Below are 24,432 nucleotides of genomic sequence, written 5' to 3'. Positions count from 1 at the left end.
GAATGCTATTGTGGCTCTGAGGATTTAAGGAAGGGGAGGTTTGATAAGAGAGGTGGAATCATCTAACCCCGGGGCTCAGGGCTTTAAGAAAACATGAATTTTACAAGAACTATTCATAAAATATTGTGAATCCATAACCCCTGACCAGGGTTTGAGGGAGCAGAGGCAGCATCTGCTTAGTGCTGGCCTGGCACTGCTGAACTTCCCTCCGTGAAATTAAACACCAGCCCCTGCTCACATATAGCCCTGACCTGTTGGGAAGGACATGGGCCTGTTGGAGAGAGTCCAGAGGAGACCACAAAAATGCTCTGAAAGCTGGGGCTCCTCTGCCATGGATCCAGGCTGGGGGAGCTGGGGGTGTTCAGCCTGGAGAAAAGAAGGCTCCAGGGAGACCTTAGAGCCTCTTGCAGTGCCTGAAGGGGCTCCAAGAGAGCTGCAGAGGGACCTGGGACAAGGGATGGAGGGACAGCACAAGGGGGAATGGTTTCACACTGCCAGAGAGCAGGGATAGAAGGGATAGTGGGAAGGAATTGTTCCCTGTGAGGTGCTGAGGCACTGACACAGGTTGCCTAGAGCCCCTGTGTCTGCCCCATCCCTGGAAGTGTTCCAGGCCAGGTTGGATGGGGCTTGGAGCAACCTGGGCTGGTGGGAGGTGTCCCTGCCCATGGCATGAGGATCCTTAATGCCTCTTCCAACCCAAACCAGTCTGTGATCCTATGCTGTTTGCCATTTTTAATGTCTGTAATGTGAAATTAACTCCTTTCTTAGCTTTCTCCCCATATTTGTATGATTGGAAAGTCGTAATCCTACTGCTATGACTTTGACAGACACTGAGGTGGATGGACACATCCCACAGAGCATTTCCTCCTGGCACATGGCTACCAGCCAAGATGTCCTTGCTGGGGATGGAAAGATGTAATTTTACTTGTCTCCTTCAAAGTAAGGAGAACAGAACTGATGCAGATGTTGCCTTCCTCCCTCTCCATACAGGCAGGGTGCAAACCGCTCTGGAAAGGGGGAAGAGCTGCACTTCCCAATACTTGGATGAAACCCAGCTTGGGAGGACCCATCTCTAGACCCAATTATTTACCATACAGTCCCTCTCTGTGCTCTGTATTCTAGACTGCAGGAGGCAGAGGATGCCTTTCCCCCTAAATTAGTACAGCACTGAGCACCCCTGTGACCCTGAATTTGCCTGGCTGGGTATGGTCAATCCCACAGAGATACCTTCCCAGCCCAGACCCACACAGGGATTTGAGCAAGGAAACCTGGCCACCCTCTGCTATCAAAAAGAGCCAGCTCAGAGCGTTGTAAACTTAAGCTGCTCAGACATGACATCAAATATTTAGGTTATTTGGGATTTGCGCTCGATTGTTTGATGTTTCTGTTTCATTCCCAGCAGAGCTGGTTGCTGTTTTGCCACTGAAAATATTCCCAGCAGAAAATGCAGCTTTGTGAAGACCCAAACTTGTTCAAGGAGAAGAGTCTGTCTGGAAGAAAATGATCACATTTTCATCACTTCTTTTTTTCTGTCCTGCATTGACATCTTGGCTCTACATGCTCTGAATTTTGCATTCAGAGAATTGAATTCTCTTAAAAAGTATGGAAAAAGGGCTCCAAGCTGAACAGTTCCTGGATTTGAAACATCACCTCATCCACATTTTCTCCTGCAGCTCAGCATTACAAATACTGAAAAATGGCCTTTCCCAGGCCGTAACCTTTTTATTTCCTGATCAAACTCCTCTAAAGAGCAGGAAATCTGGAAAATGCAGATGCCTCAAGCTGCCAAGCCATCATTTTGGTAATGGAAATGCTTCTTCTTCTCTGCAGGGAAGGACTGGAAAGATTTGGCAAGCAAGAGGATTAGAATGAAAACTAAACTGGAGAATACGGGTTGTGATTGAATGTGGATGTACTTGACACCACAGTGACCTCCCCTTCCCCTGTCCCTGGCTTGTGCCATCTGAAGAGACAGGAGCTCTCACTTCAAATTAACTTAATCTGTAGAGTTAAATAATTCATGTTGATTTAAGAAAGCTCATTCCTAATGGGGCACACGTGAAGGCAGAGTTAATATTAGAAGAGGCCATAGAGGGGGAGGAGACAGGGAATTAGACTATAAAAGGTGAAGGTACAAGTTAATTGCCTATCAATTATTCACCTTAAGTCTCTGGAAGTAGCTACCCTGTCTCCCTCTCACACCCTTATATCCCCGTATCCTGATAGTCACCATGTTCCTGCTGGCATCTCTGGGACCAATCTTTTCCCTGTGCCAAGCTAGTGGAATCTGGGAGCTTCCCAGGTCAGCCCATGGTACATGGCAGGGCTGGAGGTGTCACGTCTCATGCTGGGGAGGACAGATAAAGACAGGCTTGAGATGATTCTGCCAAAACTCTAGTGAAGGGGAGGAACCATCTAGCTTCCCAACACCTCATCATCCATCTTCTTCACTTCATCACAGCACGTTAAGGGGTTGGAATGGACCTTAGAGATCATCCAGCCCCAACCCCACCAGAGCAGGTTGCCCAACCTGGCTTTGAGCACTGCCTCTCTGGGCAACCTGTGCCAGTGTCTCACCACCCTCACAGGGAAAACTTCTACCTAAGGTCTAATCTCAATTTTCCTATTTCAATTTATCCCCATTCCTCCTTGTCCTGTCCCTGCAGTTCCTAACCAAGAGTCCTCTGCAGCTTCCCTGGAGCCCCTTCAGCTCCTGGCAGGTTGCTCTGAGGTCTCCACACAACCTTCTCTTCTCCAGGCTAAACAGCCCCAACTCTCTCAGCCTGTCCTCATAGAGAAGGTGCTCCAGTGCTCTGATCAACTCTGTGGCCTCCTCTGGACTTGCTCCAACAGTTCCATATCCTTCTTATGTTGGGGACACCAGAACTGTGTGCAGGAATCCAGGTACTTGCCCTGGCCTCCTCCATGCTTGTGCTGATCATGGTCACTATGGATTGATGTGTCTCAGCACTGCAACCACATCATCATAATGAGCTCCTGTTCCCCTGTCCCCTGTTTGCCTCCCCTCTGCTCCCTCCTGGGGAAGCCAATGCTCTCTTCAAAGTTCCTCCTTGCTTGGCTGCCTCCGAGATCTGGAATTCAGCACTAATTAACGTGTGTGCAAATCCCAGCTCGGCTGGGGGGGCCTTGAATCCCTTCCCTGTTCCCCCGAGTGCAGAGGCCTCCAGGAGCTACCCCTCTGGCTCCTTAAGCTGCCAGGCTGGCAGATGTAGATTTTCACAACACACATCTGGTGGCTGTATAATCTCTTGTATTTGCCCTCCCTGCTCCAAGCTTTGCTGCAGGACCGGAGGGAACTCTCGGGTGGCTCCAGCGTAGTGTTTGCTTTGCAATTTCGCTCCATTGCTGCCTGATTTTATTTTCAAATTTCTTCAAGTCCTAATCAGGCTCTTACTTTATTTAATTAATATCCAGGCTTAGTTAAATAGATCATAAATTAAGAAACTGCCATTAAAGATGTACCAGGTAGCAAATAGCCCTCTGGTGACTTCCCAAAGCCTGCCTGGCTTGGGGGTCCCCTGCCAAACTGCTGCTCTGACATCCTCTGCTGGTAGAAAACCTGGTTGCCTTCGTATCTCTCAAATCCCATCCCATCAGTCTGATCAGCCTTCCCTGCTGGAGCAGGAGCAGATGCCCCTAGGAGAGAGGGCAGCAGCTCCTTCCCCAGCCAATTTGGACAATGGTAGGAGGGAAGGTGAGTGAGACCTGGAGAAGGGTATGTGCTCCAGCTTTGGGATGGGTTATAGCCACATTCCCAAGAAATATTTGTCCCTGAGACCCCCAAAAAGAAAAGATTGTCCCTGAGATCCCACAAAGGAAAGATTTTCCCTGATGCTGATGGTACTAATAGGCTCGTCTGTTCGAATGTTTGGACTTCCAAGGCTATGGAATGATCTGTTCCACTACATTTAACCATGTAGATTTGAAAACAATGTGACAAAACCTTAAATATTTAATTACAATATGGTGTAGCTCTGCATCTGAGCAGGGAAGTAGGAGGCATCAGCCCCATAAAGCTGTTGTCAGACATGAATGACAGCAGTTGGAGCCTGGATTGGGAGGCATTAGGGGATTTCTTGATACTACAGAAGTGGAAAAGCTGGCAAGGACAGACAAGGCAGCACCAATCCTTGCAAAAAAACCAGGTAAGATATTTTCCAGAGCCAAGGCTGGGGGTGATAGACTGGGATGGGATTTCTCAGAACTGTCTCCAGCACCCAACTGGCTGATGAGTCCCTCCAGTTGCTGGCAAACCCAGCAGACATTGGACTCCCAGTCACCAGAGCCTCCTTCCTGGTCACCAGAGCCTCCTGGTTACTGGAGCCTCCTGGTCACTGGAGCCTCCCTAGCTGTAACAAATCAGAGCTGCAGTTTGCACCCAGATTCAGGGATGCCTTATGGATCCTCTCCTACCCAAGTGATGCCTGCAGCCTCAGGTGACACTGGGCACACTGGGATGAAGGAACGCCCCACAAGCATCTTCAGGTGAGGTAGCTCAGGAGCCTGTGACATCCCTTCCCAACCCAGTGAGATGAAACCTGGGAGATCCACATCCCTTCAGAGACAGCTGCTTAGCTCACAACTAAAGCAGGCTCATGCACCCAAGGGGAGAGATATCTGCACAGCTGGTGGCACTGCACATCTGGAACGGCTGAAAACATCTCTCCCTTCTCCTGTGCAAACACATGTTGCCTCCGTGACGCACAGTAAGTTCAGCCTGACACACTGTCACCAGCTGGCAGGAGCCAGAGCTGCATCCTAAAACAGGGGGTGTTGAGGCATCTACTCTTGTTGTGCCACTTCTAGTCCCTCCCTTGGGGTGGCTAAAACCCCAGTGGGTTAGCCACAGACCACAGACCCCTCCATGGCAGCATCTGCCCTTGCTGCCTGCACAGCAGGACACCTCACCCCACCCCAAAGGTAACACAGTGTGAGCTGCTGATCACCAACCATTCCCAGCCCCTCAATGAGGGTAGCACGATCACTCCTACCTCCTCGACCAGCTGAAATTTCAAAGAACCATAGATTATCCTGAATTGGAACACAAGTTGGATCCACAAGGATCATCCAGTCCAACTCCATACCCTGCACAGGACAACCCCAACAATCCCACTATGATCCTGAGAGCCTTGGCCAAGCACTCCTTGAGCTCTGACAGGCTTGGGGCTGTGACAACTTTGTTTTCCTCAGAACCTCTGCATAAATACATCTGAAGTGAAAGATGAGTTCCTGGCAGGTTCCAAACCCCCATTTTCTCATCGATTTGGCTTAAGTTGAACACGCTGTAACTTTAATTTTCTTAAAAGGAAAACACTCTGCAAATATAAGTTGCTGAACATCTTAGGTAAATGTACCAATTAGCAACTACCATGTATATCCACATAAACATTAACTACCATCTACTCAACACATTCCATAACCCCAAAGATAATAACGATTTCCTTTTGATCCATAAAAACATCTCTCTGCTCAATCAACGCTTCGCGGCGGCTCTGACGTACGCCCTGGGACTAAATTAGTTTGGAAATCTTTAGCTCTAATTAAATAACATTATTTCTTTTGTCTGGCTCCAGCAATGTGTTCTGCTTTCACAACAGAAGGAAGGAGCCTGGGTGAAGGAGGGGCTGCCGGTGAGGGAGACGACGTTCGCTTTCCCATTCATTTGCACAAGTCTTTCATGTGTGGGCACATGTTAGAGCTCAGAGCTGCTGCCAAGGGTTGATTGAGCAGAAGGCTGGATCAAAGGAAAATCATCATTATCGTTGGGGTCAGGGAAAGAAGGGATGGCACTTGTGGAAATCTGGGGGTAGGGAAGTCTGGAGGGTTGTGGAGAGAACAACAAACTCAGGGGAAATGGCAAACCAGGGATTAGAACTCTTTGGTGCTGAGGTGCAGACCCTAATTAGGTGCAGACCCTGGTGAGATGGAGACTGTGGTGAGGTGCAGACCCTGGTGAGGTGCAGACTGTGGTGAGGTGCAGACCCTGGTGAGATGCAGACCCTGGTGAGATGCACCTTCAAGCATAACTAGTACCTTAATTCACTTCTTTTGTCTGCTTAAAACTAACTAGTGACTAATGTGACTAAAAGCACTGAATCTCCTGGTTTGGCTCTTTTTAAAGGATTTTTTTCCCCCAAGAAATTGATCAGGAAAAAAAACCAACAAGGAAAAACCAAATCCAAACTTCAATTTAAACAAACAAATACATAAATGATTTCACTTTGGGGGTTCACTCAGGATGGAGCTGGGAGCAGCCATGCAGACTGGGTTTTGTCCAAGCTTTTCAAGGAAAATACCATTTTCATTAACTTCTCTGAAGCCACATCGATTCTGGGAAGCTTTGCTGATGCAGCTGCCTTTTCCCAGCACTCCTTCTGAGCCCTCACCCTACTCTGCCAGTCTGCCAACAAAGCCCTTCACCTTTGCTAGCATACTTCTCCCATCTCCCACCCAAAAAGGGTTTTTACAAGATTTTGGGAGCCACTTCTAATTTGAAATCCCATGCCACATCCTCCTGTGCTGCTCATGGGAAAGATAAAGTACTGAGAAATGCAGGATGATAAAATATTAGTCTGAAGATAGTATGAAAAGAGTATAGTAGTATGAATCCAGCCTTTTCTCAAGTGGCAGAGCCATCCCAGTGCTGCTGCAGAACAGCACTGCAGCAAGAGTAATGCATAGATGATGACACTGACACTCTTCATATCCTTAAATTTATAGCCATACACTCTCGAATTGGCAATGAACATTCGTAGAGCTGAAGTGCCAAACACTTGGTGCCTGTTACTCAGCACTGCTGTACTCCCTAACCAGCTTCCTTTGCTCCTGCTCTCAGGATCAAGCTGCACCCAATGACTCCACAATGGATTCATTTCTGTTCTCTTGATTGACCAGCAAAACACTTTGTAATAGCTGCTCAGTGCAATCACAAGGACAAGACTGACCCTTGGTGTGAGGAGAAGACAGGACTCACCCAGGACGGTCAGCCGGGCAGGTCTGGAGCGGATGGCAGCCTGGATGGCCTGGCACTCGTACACTGCGTCATCCTGCAGATCAGCTCGCAGGATTTTCAAGTGATGCTGTCCCGACAGGTGGTCTCCTACCACCAGGTAACGTGGATAACCTGCAGAATGCAAAGCATGAGTCAGGAGGCAGCTGGAGAGACAAACCCAAGGATGGAGAGTGTGGAGCACAGGTGCAGAGTCCCAGCACCCCACAGCAATGGCCAGAGCCAGGCAGCTTCCTCCCTCCTTGTCAGCCAGCCCAAAGAGAGAGAGACAGAACCCTCCCAAATCTGGGGAGGAGATTGCTTGTTTTACTCTAAAAGATCAAAAAAGAAGTGCTGATTAAGGACTAAGAAGGTATGGCTTAGGGTTTAGGAGATACAGCAGTGACAAGTTAATGATTGGACTTGGTGATCTTAAAGGTCTCTTCCAACCTTGGTGATTCTATGATCCCATGACCATCAACTGAAATCCCTAGGAATCATAGAATGTTAAGGATTGGAAGAGACCTTAGAGACCATCTAGTCCCACCCCCTGCCCTGGACAGGGACACTTCCCACCAGAGCAGGTTGCTCAAGGCCTTGTCTAACCTGGCCTTGAACACCACCAGTGTTGGGGCAGCCACAGCCTCCCCGGGCAAGGAAAAGAAATGAGCACTTCCACCAGGAAACCCACCACCTCCAGCTCCTCTGTGACCTGTCACGGAATTTCCTCAGCTCCTGAAGTCAGCTGTGGGGAAACCCTGGAATCCTTCCACAATGAGGTCTGTGGGCACTGACAGCTGTGATCAGCCTGGCTGGACACCCAAGAAGCAGCACGTGAGGGAGGCTGCCATCCCCCGTCCCTGGGTGATGAATGCCCTGTGCAATGCAGGCAGCTTGGCACACGCTCCTGTTTGTTGTTTCTCAAGCTATCACCAGCAGGATTTGCTCTCCTGAACCGCGAGAAATACAAATGATGGGTTTGTTTGGATTGTGCTAATTAGGCACTGGCTGAGCTGGTACCGTGTGAGCTGGCAGCTCCTCGGCTTTCCAGCAGCCTCAGCTCCCTTAATTGTGGAAGTCATTGCCATCAGCTTCGTCCTTCAGTGGAGCTGTTGTTACCCAGCCGTGTGGCAAGGTCTTGCATGGGCAGTTCAGCTCTCTAATGGATGTAAAAGCTGTGGCACAGAGCTTTGAAAAACAGTCACAGAGGGAACTGCTCACTGGGGCAAGTCTGGAAATGAGCAATTATATGTATTAATAAAAAATAGAGGGAAAGCAGCAGCAGGCATTGCACTTTAGGGAAGAGTGAGGTCCCTAGAGAGCTTCCTCTGGTTTCTGAGTGCTGCTGTTTGGGTAGGGAAAAACCGTCTCGGGTCACCAGAAGTTGAGCAATGTCACATATTGTCCAGTATCACATATTGTCACATATTGTCCAATGTCACATATGTACAACTTCTGCAAGTGGACAGAGCTGCAGCTCCCAAGGGCTCTGTGCCCTCCCAGCAAACACTCCCTTTGTCATGGGAAATATTTCACTTCCCAATTCGTGTTTTCTGGCAAAAATATATGGAATAACCTCTATAACTTCCCAAGCACTGCACTAGTCTTCACCAGCTGCAATCAAGCCTCGATCACAATGTGGGTGTGGGATTAAGTAATGATAATTCTGAGGCATTTGGTTACCAAGCTATAATTTGCCTTGAGGAGCTTAAGGAAACCACAAGGACTTGTGTGCTGCAATAAAAACACTTATCCAAAGCAAACAGAGGGTTGATCCTGGTGGGTCCCTTCCAAATCAGGAGATTCTCTGACTCTTTTCATTTCTGAGTGTATCAAAACAGACACTTCCAACATTTATAAAACATTTCATCCTGCATTCGTTTCCAAATGTCAAGGAACTCCAAGCAGAGCTTTCCAAAGGCTCAGGTGACACCTGTGGGAACCAACAGGATTTTTTTCAATTCAGAGTTTAGGTTTATTCCAAGTTTCAATGCTGATGTCTGGGCAGGGCGGAAGGTTCTGTAGTTAACAATAGCAAACATTATTCTCAAAGTAAATGTTGTGGCCCTGTGGGCAGGGAGAGCTCCTGTTTGCCTCGTGCAGGAGAGTGGTATCGTGACTTACTTGAGAGGTCCCGTCCGACGCCGAGGGCCAGCCCATCCTTGATCCACAGCACGATGCCATTGTACTCAGGGATGGCACACAGCAGTGTCACAGGCTGCCCAGCTATCACCACCTGGTCCTGGGGCTGCTGTGTGAAGGAGGAGGCTTGACCTGCAGAGGGGAACAGGAGAGGAAGAGGAGGCTGTCAGTTCTCTGGTGGTTTGCAGCGTGTTGCAGAGTCTTGGGATGCAACAGCCCAAGACGCTCATGGCACAGCACAAACTGGAGGTTAAGCTTTGCAGCAATTAATTATGTGATTGCTCCATAAAATCACCGTTTGGTTTGGGTTGGAAGGGACCTCAAAGAACATTTTGTTCCAGCCCTCTTCCATGGGCAGGGACACCTCCCACCAGCCCAGGTCAAGCCTCATTCTTGAACACTCCCAGGGATGGGGCAGACGCAGGTGCTCTGGGCAACATGTGCCAGTGCCTCACCACCCTCACAGGGAGGAATTTCTTCCCAATATCCCATCTAGCCCTGCCCTCTGGCAGTGTGAAACCATTCCCCCTTGTCCTGTCCCTCCAGGCCCTTGTAACAAGTCCCTCTGCAGCTCTCTTGGAGCCCCTTTAGGCACTGGAAGGAACGCTAAGGTCTCCTTGGAGCCTTCTCTTCTCCAGGCTGAACATGCCCAGTTCTCCCAGCCTGGGTCCATGGCAGAAGTGATCCAGCTCTCAAAGCATCTTTGTGATCTCCTCTGGACTCTCTCCAGCAGCTCCATGTCCTTCTTATGTTCCCAGAGCTGGACACAACTTATTTCCCACTTCATACACTCAGACAAATTTCTGCCATGTTTTTCCTTCCTGGGAAAAAAAAGTGATACAGCAAAGAGGCACCAGGCATTTCCTCTATCTTATTTCAAACTGTAGTGCGAGTGATTCAGCCATGCTGAACACAGTCAGAGAGTAGCAGGTTCTCCAGAAACAGCAATATTTTATATTACACATAATAAAAGAGGATGTTGGTCCTCTGCTTCTGAGCCTGGCTCCCAACTCATGTGCTCTCTGAAATCAGGATGTGCAGTTAACAGCCTGCTATAAAACACGCAGGAAAACAACCAACTGCTGTCATTCTCTCTCCTCCCAGAGTGTAACCTACTGGGATTTGCTGGGAGCTTCACACACATCTGGAGAGGAATGGAAGGACCAGCTCTTGTTCAGCACTGGCTTTTGCTAAGTCTTCATCATCAAACTCACAAACCATCTTACCCTAAGGAGCCAAACTCTGCAGCCTGACACCTCCTACCTCAGTGGTCCCAGCATGGTGGTTTGTCATCCTTCCCCTCACCCTTCCCCACCCTGAAAGCTGCAATAACAATTCACAGCCCCTGGGGCATGGCCTGCCAGGGTGAGATGTCTCACACCTCACGTGTGAGATGGAGCTTCTCATTTCCCACAGCAGGTACTCGAGTCAGTGTAGCCTCTTCCACAGCAGAGTTTGCTCATCATGATGTTGTATTTTAACTCTCTTAAATACATCATCATCATCCCTTGGCTTTGCCGTTACTGAAAGTCATGCTTAGAATCAGAGAATCCCAGACTGGTTTGAGTAGGGAGGATCCTTAAAGATCATCTAATCCAACCCCCTGCCATGGGCAGGGACACCTTCCACTAGAGCAGGTTGCTCTAAGCCCCATCCAACCCGGCCTTGACACTTCCAGGAATTCAAAGTGTTAAATCCTGCTTTTTTTTTTTTTTCTTTCCACAATGAGTGCTGTGTTTTTTCCCTTCAGGTCAGGTGGGACTTTGGGATGCCCCCACAGCACATCGCTGTGGTTCCATGGTGCCACTTTGCTCCCTTCTCTCAGCTCTGAGCTTGTAAAGAAAACAGTGAAAGCAAGAGCAAAAACTGAGAAAGCACCCCAGACCCAACTACACCTCGGGGTATCTTGTATGGCCCCTTGTCTATGAGCTAGCACATGGAGGATAAGAATCATTAAGGATGAAAAGACCTCCAAGATAATCAAGTCCAACCTTTGACCAAATACCCATGTAGAACCATAGAATCTCCTGAGCTGGAAGAGGTCCACAAGGATGACTGAGTCCAACTTCCAGCTCTGCACAGGACAGCCCCAAAATCTTAGAATTATACAATGTTAAGTGGTTGGAATGGAGCTTAGAGATCATCCAGTGTCAACCCCCTGCCATGGGCAGGGACACCTCCCACCAGAGCAGGTTGCTCAAGGCTTTAGCCAACCTGGCTGTGAACACTGCCAGGGTTGGGGCAGCCATAACTATGTCCTCAGTGCCACAATCTAATTCTGGAAGGCCTAAATGTGAGGCTGTTTTGAGATCTGGGCTCCCTGTGAGCACAGTCCTTTGTGTGAGGTTGTAGAGCATCTGAATCGCTTTGCCAGAGCTTATAGCTTTGCTCTGATTCTGGATACAGGAGAGATCTGAGAAAGAGAGGAGTTGGGAGAAAGGCAGAACCACTAGATTGCTCCTTGCTGTGTTACCTGTGGGTTTTAAACACCAGGAGCCTCTCTGGGTGGGAATTATTGCCCTGTGCCAGGCAGGAGTTCAGAGCTCACTCCCCTCTGCTGAGTGTCAGCTCAATACACACAACCCTACAGGGCTGAAGGAAAACTTTCTCTTTAAAACCAATTTGTTAAAGCAGAACAGACTCCATGTGATCCACCCCAAATCAATTCAACCCTCATTTACATTAGCTGCATTTAATCATCGACTGATGATTAATCTGAAACCAAAGGTGAGTGTGACACAAGTTCTTGCAACTAAACTCGTTTCCAGATGAGCTGCTGGGCCTTGCCCACAGGGCAGAGCTCCAAAGCTCCATCACTTTCCAGCTTGTGCTATTCCACCAGTGTGTGTCCCCATGGGAACACTTAGATTTCAATTTAATTTCTCGTAGCTTAACTTCACCTCACTCTCAGCTAGCCAAAGGTGCAGGGGGAAGAGCAGAGTTGTCCTTTCTAAATTGCAACTGGTTTACATATATCAAGTTAAAAAGCTTTGCAGATCTCCAGGTGCACCTCGAATACCATATTCCATGTATTCCAGAGATCCCAAGTCTCCCAGCACATACCTATATTCAAGGAACTCTGATTTTCACCACAGATGCTCCAAAAGGCCACTCCAAAAGGTGGTGGCTCTTGATGAGGTGCTGCAAGCACAGCAGGGCAGGTTAATTCCAGAGGAGATTCCAGCTTTTCCTGCTGGGGGAGACTTGCTGGAAGTCACAGTGGCCTCTGACACCAGCACAAACCCTTATGCTGAATTAAGACTTCAATACTTGATTTCCAAGGGAATGTGAATCAACTCTGTGTTTGTTTGGACTCATAAAGGAAAGTACTACTAGGATACAGGAAAATGTGGGCTAAGAGAAAACTCGGAAAGAAAGCAGGAAAAATGAGCCTTTTGCTTTGTTGCTTTGTTGTTTATGTTTTTTTACTGTACATTTTCTAACTGGGTTTTCCCAGCTCAGTCTGTAATCCTGACAATTCCCAAGACAGGGACAGTGCAGAGATGCAGCAATAACCCCAAGGATTGGTTTATCAGGGAGAGTGATCAGGTTGTCAGCAAGGAGCTGCATGAGCCCTAATGAGAACGTGGAGGCACAAAGTGATGTCTGTGCCCTCTGCAAATGCTCATTAAGCTGAGGCTTCATTTGGTAATTGCTGTTGGAAATAAAACCCTTTTTAGGTTTCTTTCCCCCCCCTTTTTTAATGTCATGATTTGTTTTAAAGAGGAGCCAATGGTCACGGAAAATCAGAGCAGAAACATGGCATATGTCTCTTGTCTTTTCCTTCTCTCTGTTTGTTCAGTGTGAAAAATTGTCACTTAAACCCATTTTTTAGACATCCAAGGCTCCATTTCAGCTACAAACAGCTCAGACTCAGTCACGGGAGAGGAGAGATGGGTGTAAGGACCTTAAGAGCATTACCTGGCCCCGTCCCTGCTCCATGGCAGGATGATCTCTCCCTAAATCACAGATAAAAAAAAAAGAAAGAAGAACTGAAGGCAGAGCTCAACTCACTTTCAAATCAGCTTAAAGTCTGATCACTGGCTTTAACTGGGTTTGGAAGATCAGAGGCCCATCCACGTTACAGCTTATGTCTTAATGTCAAAGGAACAAGTAATTTGCAGAAAAGTTTTAAGGGAGATAAGATACTTGACAGAAAATAGCTGGAAATGAGGAGATTGGGAGAAGGTGATGTACAAACGCAGGTTGAGCAGTTTCAGCTACAAGAAAATGGGCTGAAACACGTCAATTTGGTATTTTTCTCTTGAATGTTTACAATGTTATTACAAAATGGAGCTTTGGTCTCAAAGCAGGTGGTGTGACTCCAACCTGTTGGGCAATCAGGAGCTGCACATTCTCTGCCCTTCCACTAAATAGGGTTTTAGCAAAAAACCCCACTATCCCTGCTAATCCAAATCCCTGCAGAGACTGGAGTTCAGCAAAGAATCATGGAATGGTTTGTGAGAGACCTTAAAGACCATCCAGTCCCACCCTCTGCCATGGGCAGGGACACCTCCCACTTGCCCAGGTTGCTCCAAGCCCCATCCAGCCTGGCCTGGAACACTCCCAGGGAGGGAGCAGCCACAGTTGCTCTGGACCTGTGCCAGTGTCTCACCACCCTCACAGCGAACAATTCCTTCCCAAAATCCCTGTCCTCTGGCAGTGTGAAACCATTCCCACTTGTTCTGTCCCTCCAGGCCCTTGTCCCAAGTCCCTCTGCAACTCTCTTGGAGCCCCTTTAGGCATTGGAAGGAGCTCTAAGGTCTCCCTGGAGCCTCCTCTTCTCCAGGCTGAACATTCATAGCTCTCCCAGCCTGGATCCAGAGCAGAGGGGCCCTTGGAGCACCTCCGTGGCCTCCTCTGGGCTTTCTCCAAGAGGTCTATGCCCTTCTTGTGCTGAGGGCCTCAGAGCTGGACACAACTGACTACATGAACCCAACCAAGAGTCCAGACATGACACCCACACCAGCCATGTCCCATCTTCCACCTCCTTCTCACCTCCTGCTGCATGCAGGGAAGTGGATGTGGGAAGTGTTCCTCTGCCCTGTGGCTGCAATCACAGTGAGGAGGCACATCCATGTCCCCCCAACCCAACTGTAGGGCTGTTTTACTTCCACAGCTCATTTTTCCTCTTTTCAAGTGTGAAGATTTGCAATATTTTTAAAAATAACCCAATTGATGCTTGTCTTCCTGGGAGCATCAGTGGGATATGACTGCCCCCAAGAGCATCCTTACAAGCCTCTGCTGTTCCCCCAGCAGAGCCTTACCAAGCAGAGGCAAATATTAGGACTCTGAATTCATTGTTGAGATGTTTTTTGTTTTAAAAGCAAATGGGTATGTAAATGAGATGCTAACCATGCCTCTTGGCCACATTCCAGCGTGACACCAAAGTCCCATCTGCACTCTGGAGCTGCCCTGCTGCTGAATGCAGGTTGTCACCACAGGTCACCTGCTATTGTAGGTGAGGGTTTAGTGTCAGAGGAGGCATGAGAGGCTGTTGATCTCAAAACCTTCTCACCCTCCTGATTACTGGCTCTGCTCCACTCCCTGAGGAGCTACTTACACTGCCAGGCACCTGTGTGACCCCCTTGCTGGCCCTGTGAGCTCCTGCCTTCCTGGAGAGAGTCTCTCTCAAACAAAAAGAGGGAAGAATTCTGGCAGCTGTTGAAGTAAAAAAAGGGCAGGAACAAAACAGGACAATAAAGGCCTCAGAGTGAACAGTGAGCAGGCAAGAACACCAACCCTGTCTTCAAAACTCCCAAGCAGGATCCTTGTGAAGTCACGAGCATGTTCAAAAAAGTGAAAGGAACAAAAAAAAATAAAAAGAGGAAAAATGAGAGAATCACTTCAGAAGTCTTTGTATTTCCTTAATGCATTTTGCACCTGTGGCTCCTGTGTTTCTCTGTAATGTTGCCTTGTTCTTTCAAACAAAGGCTGAGACTGCTGTGTTTGTGACTTCCAAGAAAAAAAGACATTGCCAGTGCCATAGAATTCATTTCCAGAAATGTCCCAACACCCATGGATGGTGAGAAGGCCCCCAAATCCCATTTCACAACCCAGAAAACAGAGGGTGGAACCTACACGCTGACACTGCCAAGGTCTGCGCTGCAGCAGGACCTTGAAGTTCTTTCCACCAAGGCTGAGTAGTTGAGAGGCTTTCTGAGCTCTCTGAAGACTGAAATCTGTTTGCATGAGCTCCTGGCTGAATTATTACAGCTTGCAGCAGCCTCCTGTCTCCAAACCAGTCTGAGTGCAGACAACTTGCTGCAAGAAGAGAAGAGGCAAGCGGGAGCAGCAGCTAGTTAAATTTTCATTACCCACGAGGAGTAAGGATTGCAGTGAGCAGGAGGGACACACCGAGGGAACAATGGCTCATTAGCAATGGAGACACTGTGGCTGCTTTTATGTAAGTGCGGCTTTGAATTGCCATTGTGTTTCGAAAAGAATTAGTTCTTTTTGTGGAGGAGAGGATAGAAGTGGTGAAGGAAGACTGTGAAGCTCCTTGTCAAAATATTGCAGTTGAGAAATGAAAGGCCTGGTGATTAGGAGTGGTGGGACGTTCTCCTTGTCCCTCAGTGGGGAGAGCTAATCCTTGCCTTGACTCAGTGCCGGCACGATGTGTGGTAGGAGGATGATCAAGGAGCTGTGTGTGATACCCTAATTCTACACATCATCCCAGGAGGGTCTCTCTTCAGACCAAGCAGATCTACCATCAAGTGCCCAACAGAGATTATGGCATTTCAGCCCAGCTCAGGGCTGGTTTCTCCTGATGTGACACCTGGAAATGGAGCCATCCCTCGACCATGGAGAGGACTGGGAAGGGAGGGTAGAAATGGCTCCATGCCCACACTTTCCCAGCAGACCAGGGCTTGGCTCTGCACCACTCTGTGCAGCTTCTGCTATCGACCCTGTGACAAATGGGCTGGTTCTGAGTGCTCATTTGGGTCCTCCCCTCCAAGCCAAGGACACAGACCTCCTGCACAAGGCCCATCGCGCGCGAGCACACGCACGCATTGATTTTTAGATGACTTGGAAAAGCAAGCAGAGAAAAGCATTACATTATTTACAAAGCTCTCCGGAATTGTCAGTCATGGGGAAGCACAGGGAAGAGCCATGCAGGCAGCAGAGCTGCTCATTACCTGTCTGTGTGCTCCCCAGTTACCTCCCTAGTGGGAGATTCCACCCAGACATGTGCTGAGGTTGTGTCCAAGCTTTGGCCAAGCACAGAGCCTAAGGAGCAGGAAGGAAAGGGACAGCCACGTGTCCTCAAGGGGATTTCCCCAGACAAGGACAAAGACAAGCTTTTCTTGAACCATTGGAGAAGCAAAACACCTGTGGCTGCCCAGGCAGGAGCAGATGAATCACACCAGTGTTGCAGTCCACAGCAAGGAGATGTGGAGCAGCATCCCCACGGGAGGGTCCCTTGATGGTGACAGCCACAGCCATGTCATGTACTTCCTTTCAGCTTCATGGCAGAAGTAAGAAAGGTAGCTTGAGTTCAGCCCTTGCATAAGCTTTCCATTATTGTATTTGTTTCCTTGGGGAGACAAAAAAAGAAATAAAATCTGTTTGAACAAAAATGTCAGTTTGGCCTTTTTCAGTGTGGCTGTGTAGGTCCACCTCACGTGGCTGCAGTGTGCTTGATGCTGCTGAATTATTCAGCTTGAAAGAAACACATGCACAACACCTTCAGTCAAGGAATGAATCAGGTGTACGGAACGGGGAGCAACAGCCTCTCACTGACCAGCTATGACCTGGCAGTGGACGTGTCCCCTCAATAAAGAGCTGAGCTTGTACCTTGCCCACCAACAAACATCAAGGGAGAAAGGACCTTCCCTGTGAAACACCCCCAACACACACAGCCTGGCAGTCCCCATCACCTCCAGCCAACTGTGCAGCTCAGAGGGGAAGAAAAGGGCTGCACTGAGGTGAAACCAAAGCCAAAGTGATCCTGGGGACATGGATCACCTCCTGGAAAAGCAATGAAAAGAAGAGAATGGAGCTCAATGAGAAATGGCTGAGAGAGTTGGGGGTAGGTAACTGAGAAAAGTAGGCTCAGGGGAGATCATGTCACTATGGTGGGGGGGAACACAATTATCTGAAACTAAGTTGTAGCAAGGTAGGGATAAGCCTCTTCTCCCAGGTAACAAGTGACAGGATGAGGGGAAATGGCCTCAGGTGGTGCCAGGGGAGGTTCAGCTTGGATATTAGGAAAACCTTCATCACAGAAAGAGTTGTAACACATTGGAAAAGACTGCCCAGAGAGGTGGTGGAGTCACCATCTCTGAGAGTATTCCAAAAACATGTGAATGTGGCACTTGAGGACATGGGTTACTGGTGAACGTGGTGGTGGTGGGTTGACGGTTGGATTTGATGACCCTAAAGGTCTTTTTCCAAACCAAACGATTCTATGATTGTAATGTCAACAGTCAGAGCAGAGTTTAGACAGTGCTCTGCTCTCCAGCCTGGCCTCTGGGTAACATGTTGCCTCCTGGCCATGACCAGCTCCAAGCAAGCCCAGGTAGCCCCTGCAGACACCTGAGCTCATCCTGCTGTGATCCCAGACATTTCCCTAATGCTGCTTTGCTAGAGGAACCATCAGCATCCCACTGTGTCCACTCAGCAGCTTCAAACAGGAAACAGGGAAATTTTAAATAAGATATTAAACCTTTCAGGGATCTTTTTGTCTATTAGTCACACAGGCAAGAGATCTGAACCATCGCGTGTTCCTCTGGCTTTGATACCCGCACGAAATCCCAGCACTGCTTTCAAAGTCACTGTGAGGAGTTTGATCAGCCATGCAGAAAGGGCTTAAATGTCATCTGCTGCTCTGTTATTAGCTCCAATTGGGGAAGGTGTAAGAGTATACTTACTGTGGGATATTTATTAGCAACCTCTTCCCCGCATCAGTTTGGAGAATTAGCTCTAGTGAGATTAAATGCCTGTTCTTGGGAGCTGCACTGATAAGAAACAAACTAATGTACTGCATCAAGGCACCAGAAATAAGCTGTCCCCAAAAAGCAGTGTCCAAGTGACCTTATGGACCGGATCACACTGAACAGTCAGGCTCAGCAGATGGCTCCAGGCTCCATGGATGGCTCCAGGCTCGTTGGTACCTGCTGCCCAGATAATGCTGAGCTCAGAGAAAGCAGCATTATCTCCTGTTAGACAAGCCGACAGAGCTGAAAAATGTGCTTTGAAGCACACAGGCCTTTGGCTGGGTTGGAGACAGAGGCAGCAAACTGGATTAGGAGATGTTTAGCTCTGGGGTCAGCACAGAAAGGTTTGAGAAGCAGGCAAAGGGTCGCAGGTGGTGGCAGCGGAACTGAAGGGTCAGCAAGAGACGAAGCTGTTGTGTCACTAAAGCTAAGAGCAGAGAGGAGAGGTGTGTTTTCCACAACCTGGGCAGGGCCACAGCCTCATCCCAACACCTGGGCTGCTGTGGTAAGCAGCAAGGTGAGCTGCAAGCTCTGAGCCTCCTGCCAAGGCTGCTCAGGGCACAGGGGCGATGCCTGTTCTTGCTGAAGACAAGGGAGACAGCACCACAAGCTGTTTCAAAGGCACTGGAAACCCTGGGCACGGCAGTAATCAGCATCCCTGGTGGAGACCAGAGCCACTTTGCTCCCTGAGCAGAGGGGAATAGATTTCCTCCATTGATCAACTCTGAGGCCCAGCTCCCAGTGAAGACTGCCGATGCCTCCAAGACATCTTTTGAGATCAGTGCTCCCGAGAGACCTGGTGCAGGGTAATAAATTATCCTTTGCTGTTCTGTCAGGGTGCAGTGCCCTGGCCTAGCTCCACCACGGCCAGGAGGATGGGCTCAGGGAGGGGATGCTCCAGGAATTACAGCCAGGCCAGCTCTCTCCATGGCAGCTCCAGCTGCTTTTGGGATGCTAACCACTTGTAGCTGCCAACCAGTGCTCAGAAAGGGCTCAGCAGGTGCTCAGCTGCAGGAGACTTAAACAGACATTCCTGGGAGCTAAAAGCTCTCACTCGAATCTACAGAGAAGGAAAAGGAACTTTTCCTTCTAAAAATAACAGCTGATGAGCAAACTAGTGGGCAGCAGCCTGGCTGCACAAAGTCTCCCAGATAAAATCCTTAAGGATCTTAAAATCCTTAAGGATTTTATCCCTTGTGACCTTCTGAAATGGTTCAGGTGATCCCCCCCAGCCCTGGATTACATTCAATCCTTGTGCATTCCTAGCCCACCCTTTGTTCCCAGATCAGAGCTGCTCTTTTGAAATATAGTCCTGTAAATCTCAGCTCATCTCTGAGTTAGAGGGCACAGAGGACACTCGTCCGTAGGAAAAGGAGAAGGATGAATAATCCATTTCACAAACGATTTGGAGATTTCAAAGTCTGGCTCTGCTCCCAGGAAAAGCTGCAACTGGAAGTTGTGCAGCCCATGGGGTGGAAAATTAGAGCAAAGAGCTTGCCTTGGGTCGCACCATGTTTCGCTTCCACCCTCGTTTTCCAAGGTCTGTTATCGCACGCTCTGAGGCACTGAGGGAAATCACAATGAAGATGCAGTTCAGAACATAAAATGCAGATATTTCATGTTACATCCCCTGCACATGGCAGGGGGGTGAATGATCTTTAAGCTAGATGCAGTTCAGAACATAAAATGCAGATATTTCATGTTACATCCCCTGCACATGGCAGGGGGGTGGATGATCTTTAAGCTTCCTTCCAACTCAAACCAGTCTGTGATTCCATGATATTATAATAGCTCGAAGATTCTGCTCCGTCTCAAAATAATTTTGAGTAGTTTAAGTTGAGTTTGAGTAGTTTAGTCTCACCAACTACAGGTTGGTAAGACATTGTACAGATTTGAGAATTCATCTGAGTGGGTAAACAAGTCCCTCTACAGGGTGTTTCCAACTCTGCAGTGTTAGAAGTGCCACCACCCAAGATTCTCCCAACAGACACTTCCTGAGCGAGGAGCACCTTCGTGGCACCAAACTGCGAGGACTGAGGTAGGATAATGCAATAATAAATCTTGTTATTGCCCTGAAATGCTGAGAAGCCACAGCAGGAAACATCAACCAGAGACTTCTGGGTTGTTCCTGACCAGGTTAGCTATGTGATATCACAGAGGAGGCTGTGGACTCGCTCCAGCTCCTGCTGTTCACCCGAGCAGGATGAGATTGCTTCGGGTTGTATTGCACGAATTATCAACTCTGAAGATGAAGTGAGAATTAACAGGTTTCTGCTATAATTATTGTTTGTTTGGAGTTTTACAAGTGGAAATGATTGTAAATATGTGGTGGCTTTTTTTTTTCACACATGCAAGATTCATATTTAGAGTTAAAACAAATTATTCTGAAAAACAGCCTAAAGTGAAGTATATGCAGTGCTCACAAAAAGAAGTGGCAAGGGAAAGGCAGGAGGAGCAGGAGATGCTGAGATGAATAGACATGGAGCAGATCATCACTGAGCAGGAAGCATTTCACACACATGTCCATCCTCATTACCCCAGGAAGGCACTTACAATCTCATGTACTTCTCTCTCTATACATGGAGGCTCAATAAATCCTCCCCTCCATGAAAACCCTGGCTGCTGCAGTATCCAGAGCCAGGGAAATGCCTAGAAAGCACATTTATCCATCACAGAGGAGGCCACTGACCTGCACCACTGCCTACAACAACCAGCTCCTGCTTCGCACATTTATCCATCACAGAGGAGGCCAGTGACCTGCACCACTGCCTACAACAACCGGCTCCTGCTTTCTGACTGGGTTTTCCCCAATGAAGCCAAGAACCATGGAAAATGAGAGGAAATGTGAATTCAGACACTATTTACAGCCCTACAACTGCTCTGTCAGCCCAGGTGCAGCCCTGGGAGAGGCACAGGGAAGGGGCTGTGCCTTGGCACTGCCAACAGACCCAGTGGCTGCTCCCCTTTGCTGCTGGAGGAGAAGGGACTGAGTTGGAGGGGACTCAGATGTATTTAACACACTTTGTGGTTTGTTTTGTCACCAGCTCCTGCTCAATGGTCCCCACTGCAGAGTCAATGGCTGCCTTGTGCACAACCCCAGTCCAAGAGACGATTAGCACATTGCAGCCTGCTGAGCTAATTAGCAGGTAATGAGAGATGCTGTCAATAAACCCAGCTGTGTCCAGCTCCCCTCCTGGGCTGAGCCTCCATGCCTGCAGCACATGGGAAGCTTTCCATCCCATGACAAACTCCACTGGGGTCACTCAGGAGATGACGTGTCCTCACCCTGGAGCAGAGGCAAAGCTGTGTAAGAGTTCACCCACCAGCACAGTTGTGAATGGAAACCTCCTTCCATTCAGATTTTTTGGGGGAAGTGGGGGAAATACTTTCCTATATGGCTTGCTGGTAGAGGAGTCCTTCCCCATGGCTAAGAGCAAGTAGTGGAAAACCAGGAGTCAAAATGAAAGGAAATTCATTATTATTGATCAGGGTGGCATGGAGACTTCATAGCAGCCTTGCAGTATCTGAAGGGGGTCTACAGGGAAGCTGGAGAGGGACTTTTTGTTAGGAGCTGCAGTGACAGCACAAGAAGTAATGGGAAAATCTCCTTGATGGGGAAATTTAGATTAGACACCAAGAAAAGTTTTTTTACTGTGAAGGTGGTGGGATGCTAGAACAAGTTGCCTGGGGAGGTAGTGGAAGCCCCAACCCTGGCAGTGTTCAAAACCAGGCTGGATAAAGCCTTGAGCAATCTGCTCTGGTGGAAGGTGCCTCTGCCCATGGCAGGGTGGGTTGGGACTAGATGATCTATAAGGTTCGTTCCAACCCCTTAACAATCTATGAACAATCTATGAGTTGGACTCAGTGGCTCCTTCCAACTCAGGATAGTCTATCATCCCAGTATGACACTCTCTTACAGTGGAAATCTCTCTCCAAGGATTCCCCTCTTGAAACCTTATCCACAGTGAGGATAGAAACCCCTAGTGGGAAAAATAAATACACAAAAAAGGCTGTTTTGCAGCTTTAAGCACAGCAAACCTCAACTGCAGATCCCTTCCTGGGCTGAAATCCTGAGGAATGGGGATAGCAAAGTCCCCAGACAGCAACAGCTGCACATTGAGCTTGAGCCACCTCCTTTCTGACTTGAGGAAAAGCTCCCTGCCTTCAAGGAGGCAGAAACATAACCTGTTTAAGGCTTTAGAGAGAGACACATAACCATCATCATAATTTTTAAGAAGCAATGTGCAGCACAGAGCCTTACAGAGTCCTATAAATTCCCTGGCACCCGCCTGCCAGCTCAGCCTGAGCTCGAGATTGCCTGCAGTAATTATTTGGATCAAATGCAGTTTATCTGCTTCATATTTGTGTTTCTGTGCTCTCTGGTAACTTATAAATGTCATTGCAGTGTTTATTTGTTATAATGAAACTTAATGACGTTTGAAACCAATGGCTGTGATTGCAGGGCTGCAGGTTTCAAGTAATCTCTTCATCTCAGGAGCAGGAAGGCCCAAAGATAACATTAAATTATCCTACAGAAAAGGAAGATGTATGCAGACAGATATTCAGGCCTGTGTATTATTCATTGGAGAGATGACTAGCAATGAGCCACAGTGCCTAAGGCGACGGACTCAAAGCATTGTCACCCAGCGAAGGCAAATGTTCCTGTCCAAGGGGAACTAGTTGTCAAGCCACAAGCCCAACTGCATCTCAATCTGTTTTATTAAACCTTCCCAGGCACGTTGGGGCGGCTGGGTGCCAGACACCCGTGTGAAACGGCTGCCAGGGAGGGAACGAGGTGGGGCTGCTGTAAAACACAGCAGAGCTGGGCTGGGAGGGAGAGAAAGCAGCTCTGTGAGAGTCAGAGGGGAGGTGGCAGCAGAGGGGAGCAGGGTGCTACCCTGTCCCAGCTAGCTGTCCCAGATGCTGAAGGCTGTTCTCCTTCCATGCAAGACCCAGAATAAACTTTTCTTCCTTTGCTTCAGGCACTGCTCCTTGTCCTCCCTCCTTCTGAATAATTTCCTCCCTTGGTTTCTATCGCTGCGTGTATTTATAGACTCTGGTCGTGTCTCCCCTTGAGCCTCCTCCAGACTATATAAATTTACCTCCTCCAGTCTCTCCTCTTACAACCTGCTCTCTAATCCCTGGGCCATTCCTGCCACCACAGTTAGTATTCTCTCTGGCTTTGCTCCGTGCTCCCTGGCTGCAGGGACCAGCACGGCACTGGTGCCAGTCACATCACAGCCCGCGTGGAGCTGCACAATTACTGCTGCCTTATTACCTCGGGATCTGCTGAAGCAAAGTGCCCGTGGCAACAGCCAGGAACATCTTTCCCTCAGCTCCCTCCTTGCTGTCAGGAGTGTGGAATTACCCAGCATCAAAAGAGCTTTAACCCCTGCAGCACAGCCCAGCTCTGGCACCTCTGCTTTTTGGGCTACTTCCCTTCACATGGGCACTGGTTGGGGTGGTGCTCCCACTCCTCCTGCTCACACTGCTGTGCCTCTTGGGAGTACAGAAACAGCAACACTAGCCCCTTCTAATGAGGGCAGTGGGACTTTAAGGTATTCAGGATGCTGGAATCCAGTGAAGTTTGGCTTTTTGTCTTCACCTGCTTCTCCCACACAGGGTCAGATAGGTCTGGAAATGCCTTGTGATGCAGTGCCTGCCCCAGCAGCACAGCTCCTTCCTCTGCTCTGACCCTGAGCAGCAGGAGAGTGTGGGCAGCAGGATGGCAGGGGATTCTCCCTCTCTGCTCTCATGAGACCTCCAGCTCTGGGGTCTTTATCATCAGGATGTGGAGCTGCTGGAGCAAGTCCAGAGGAGGCCGTGGGAATCCTTCAAGGGCTGGAGCACCTTTACTCTGGAGCCAGGCTAGGAGAGCTGGGGGTGTTCACATGAAGGTTCTGGGGAGACTGAGAGCCCCTTCCAGTGCCAAAAGAGGCTCCAAGAGAGCTGGAAAGGGACTTAGGACAAGGGCCTGGAGGGACAGGACAAGGGGGAATGGCTTCCCACTGCCAAAGGGCAGGGATAGATGGGATATTGGGAAGGAATTGTTCCCTGTGAGGGTGCTGAGGCACTGACACTGGTTACTCAGAGAAGCTGTGGCTGCTCCATCCCTGGAATTGTTCCAGGCCAGGTTGGACACCTCATCTAGTGGAAGGTGTCCCTGCCCAAGGCAGGGGCTGAGATGAAATGGGCTTTTAAGGTTTCTCCCAACCCAAACCATTCCATCATTCTTTGATTCTATGATACTCCTCCTGCACTGCCACGAACCTGTTTGCCTGCCAAGGCTGTTGTGCAAACCCATTCCAAATTCCTGAACAGCCCAAGAACACCAAAGTCTAG

At 48.8% G+C, this 24,432-nt stretch overlaps 1 protein-coding gene across 1 annotated transcript in view; it reads right to left on the bottom strand.

Annotated features, from left to right (window-relative positions):
- LOC103809626 (kin of IRRE-like protein 3) overlaps positions 1-24,432 on the bottom strand; it is a gene marked incomplete at both ends in the record, with an annotated part of 84,819 nt that overhangs the window by 46,983 nt on the left and 13,404 nt on the right. Inside the window, 2 exons of the mRNA XM_009082481.1 lie at positions 6,995-7,144; positions 9,134-9,283. Of these exons, the coding sequence (XP_009080729.1) occupies positions 6,995-7,144; positions 9,134-9,283 (300 nt within the window). The remainder of the gene's footprint in view (positions 1-6,994; positions 7,145-9,133; positions 9,284-24,432) is intronic.

This window comes from Acanthisitta chloris, unplaced genomic scaffold, assembly GCF_000695815.1.
Source record: "Acanthisitta chloris isolate BGI_N310 unplaced genomic scaffold, ASM69581v1 scaffold1489, whole genome shotgun sequence".
NCBI classification, from domain to species: domain Eukaryota; kingdom Metazoa; phylum Chordata; class Aves; order Passeriformes; family Acanthisittidae; genus Acanthisitta; species Acanthisitta chloris.
The sequence above is the reverse complement of the archived record's forward strand: the minus strand, read 5'-3'. Positions and strand labels throughout refer to the sequence as shown.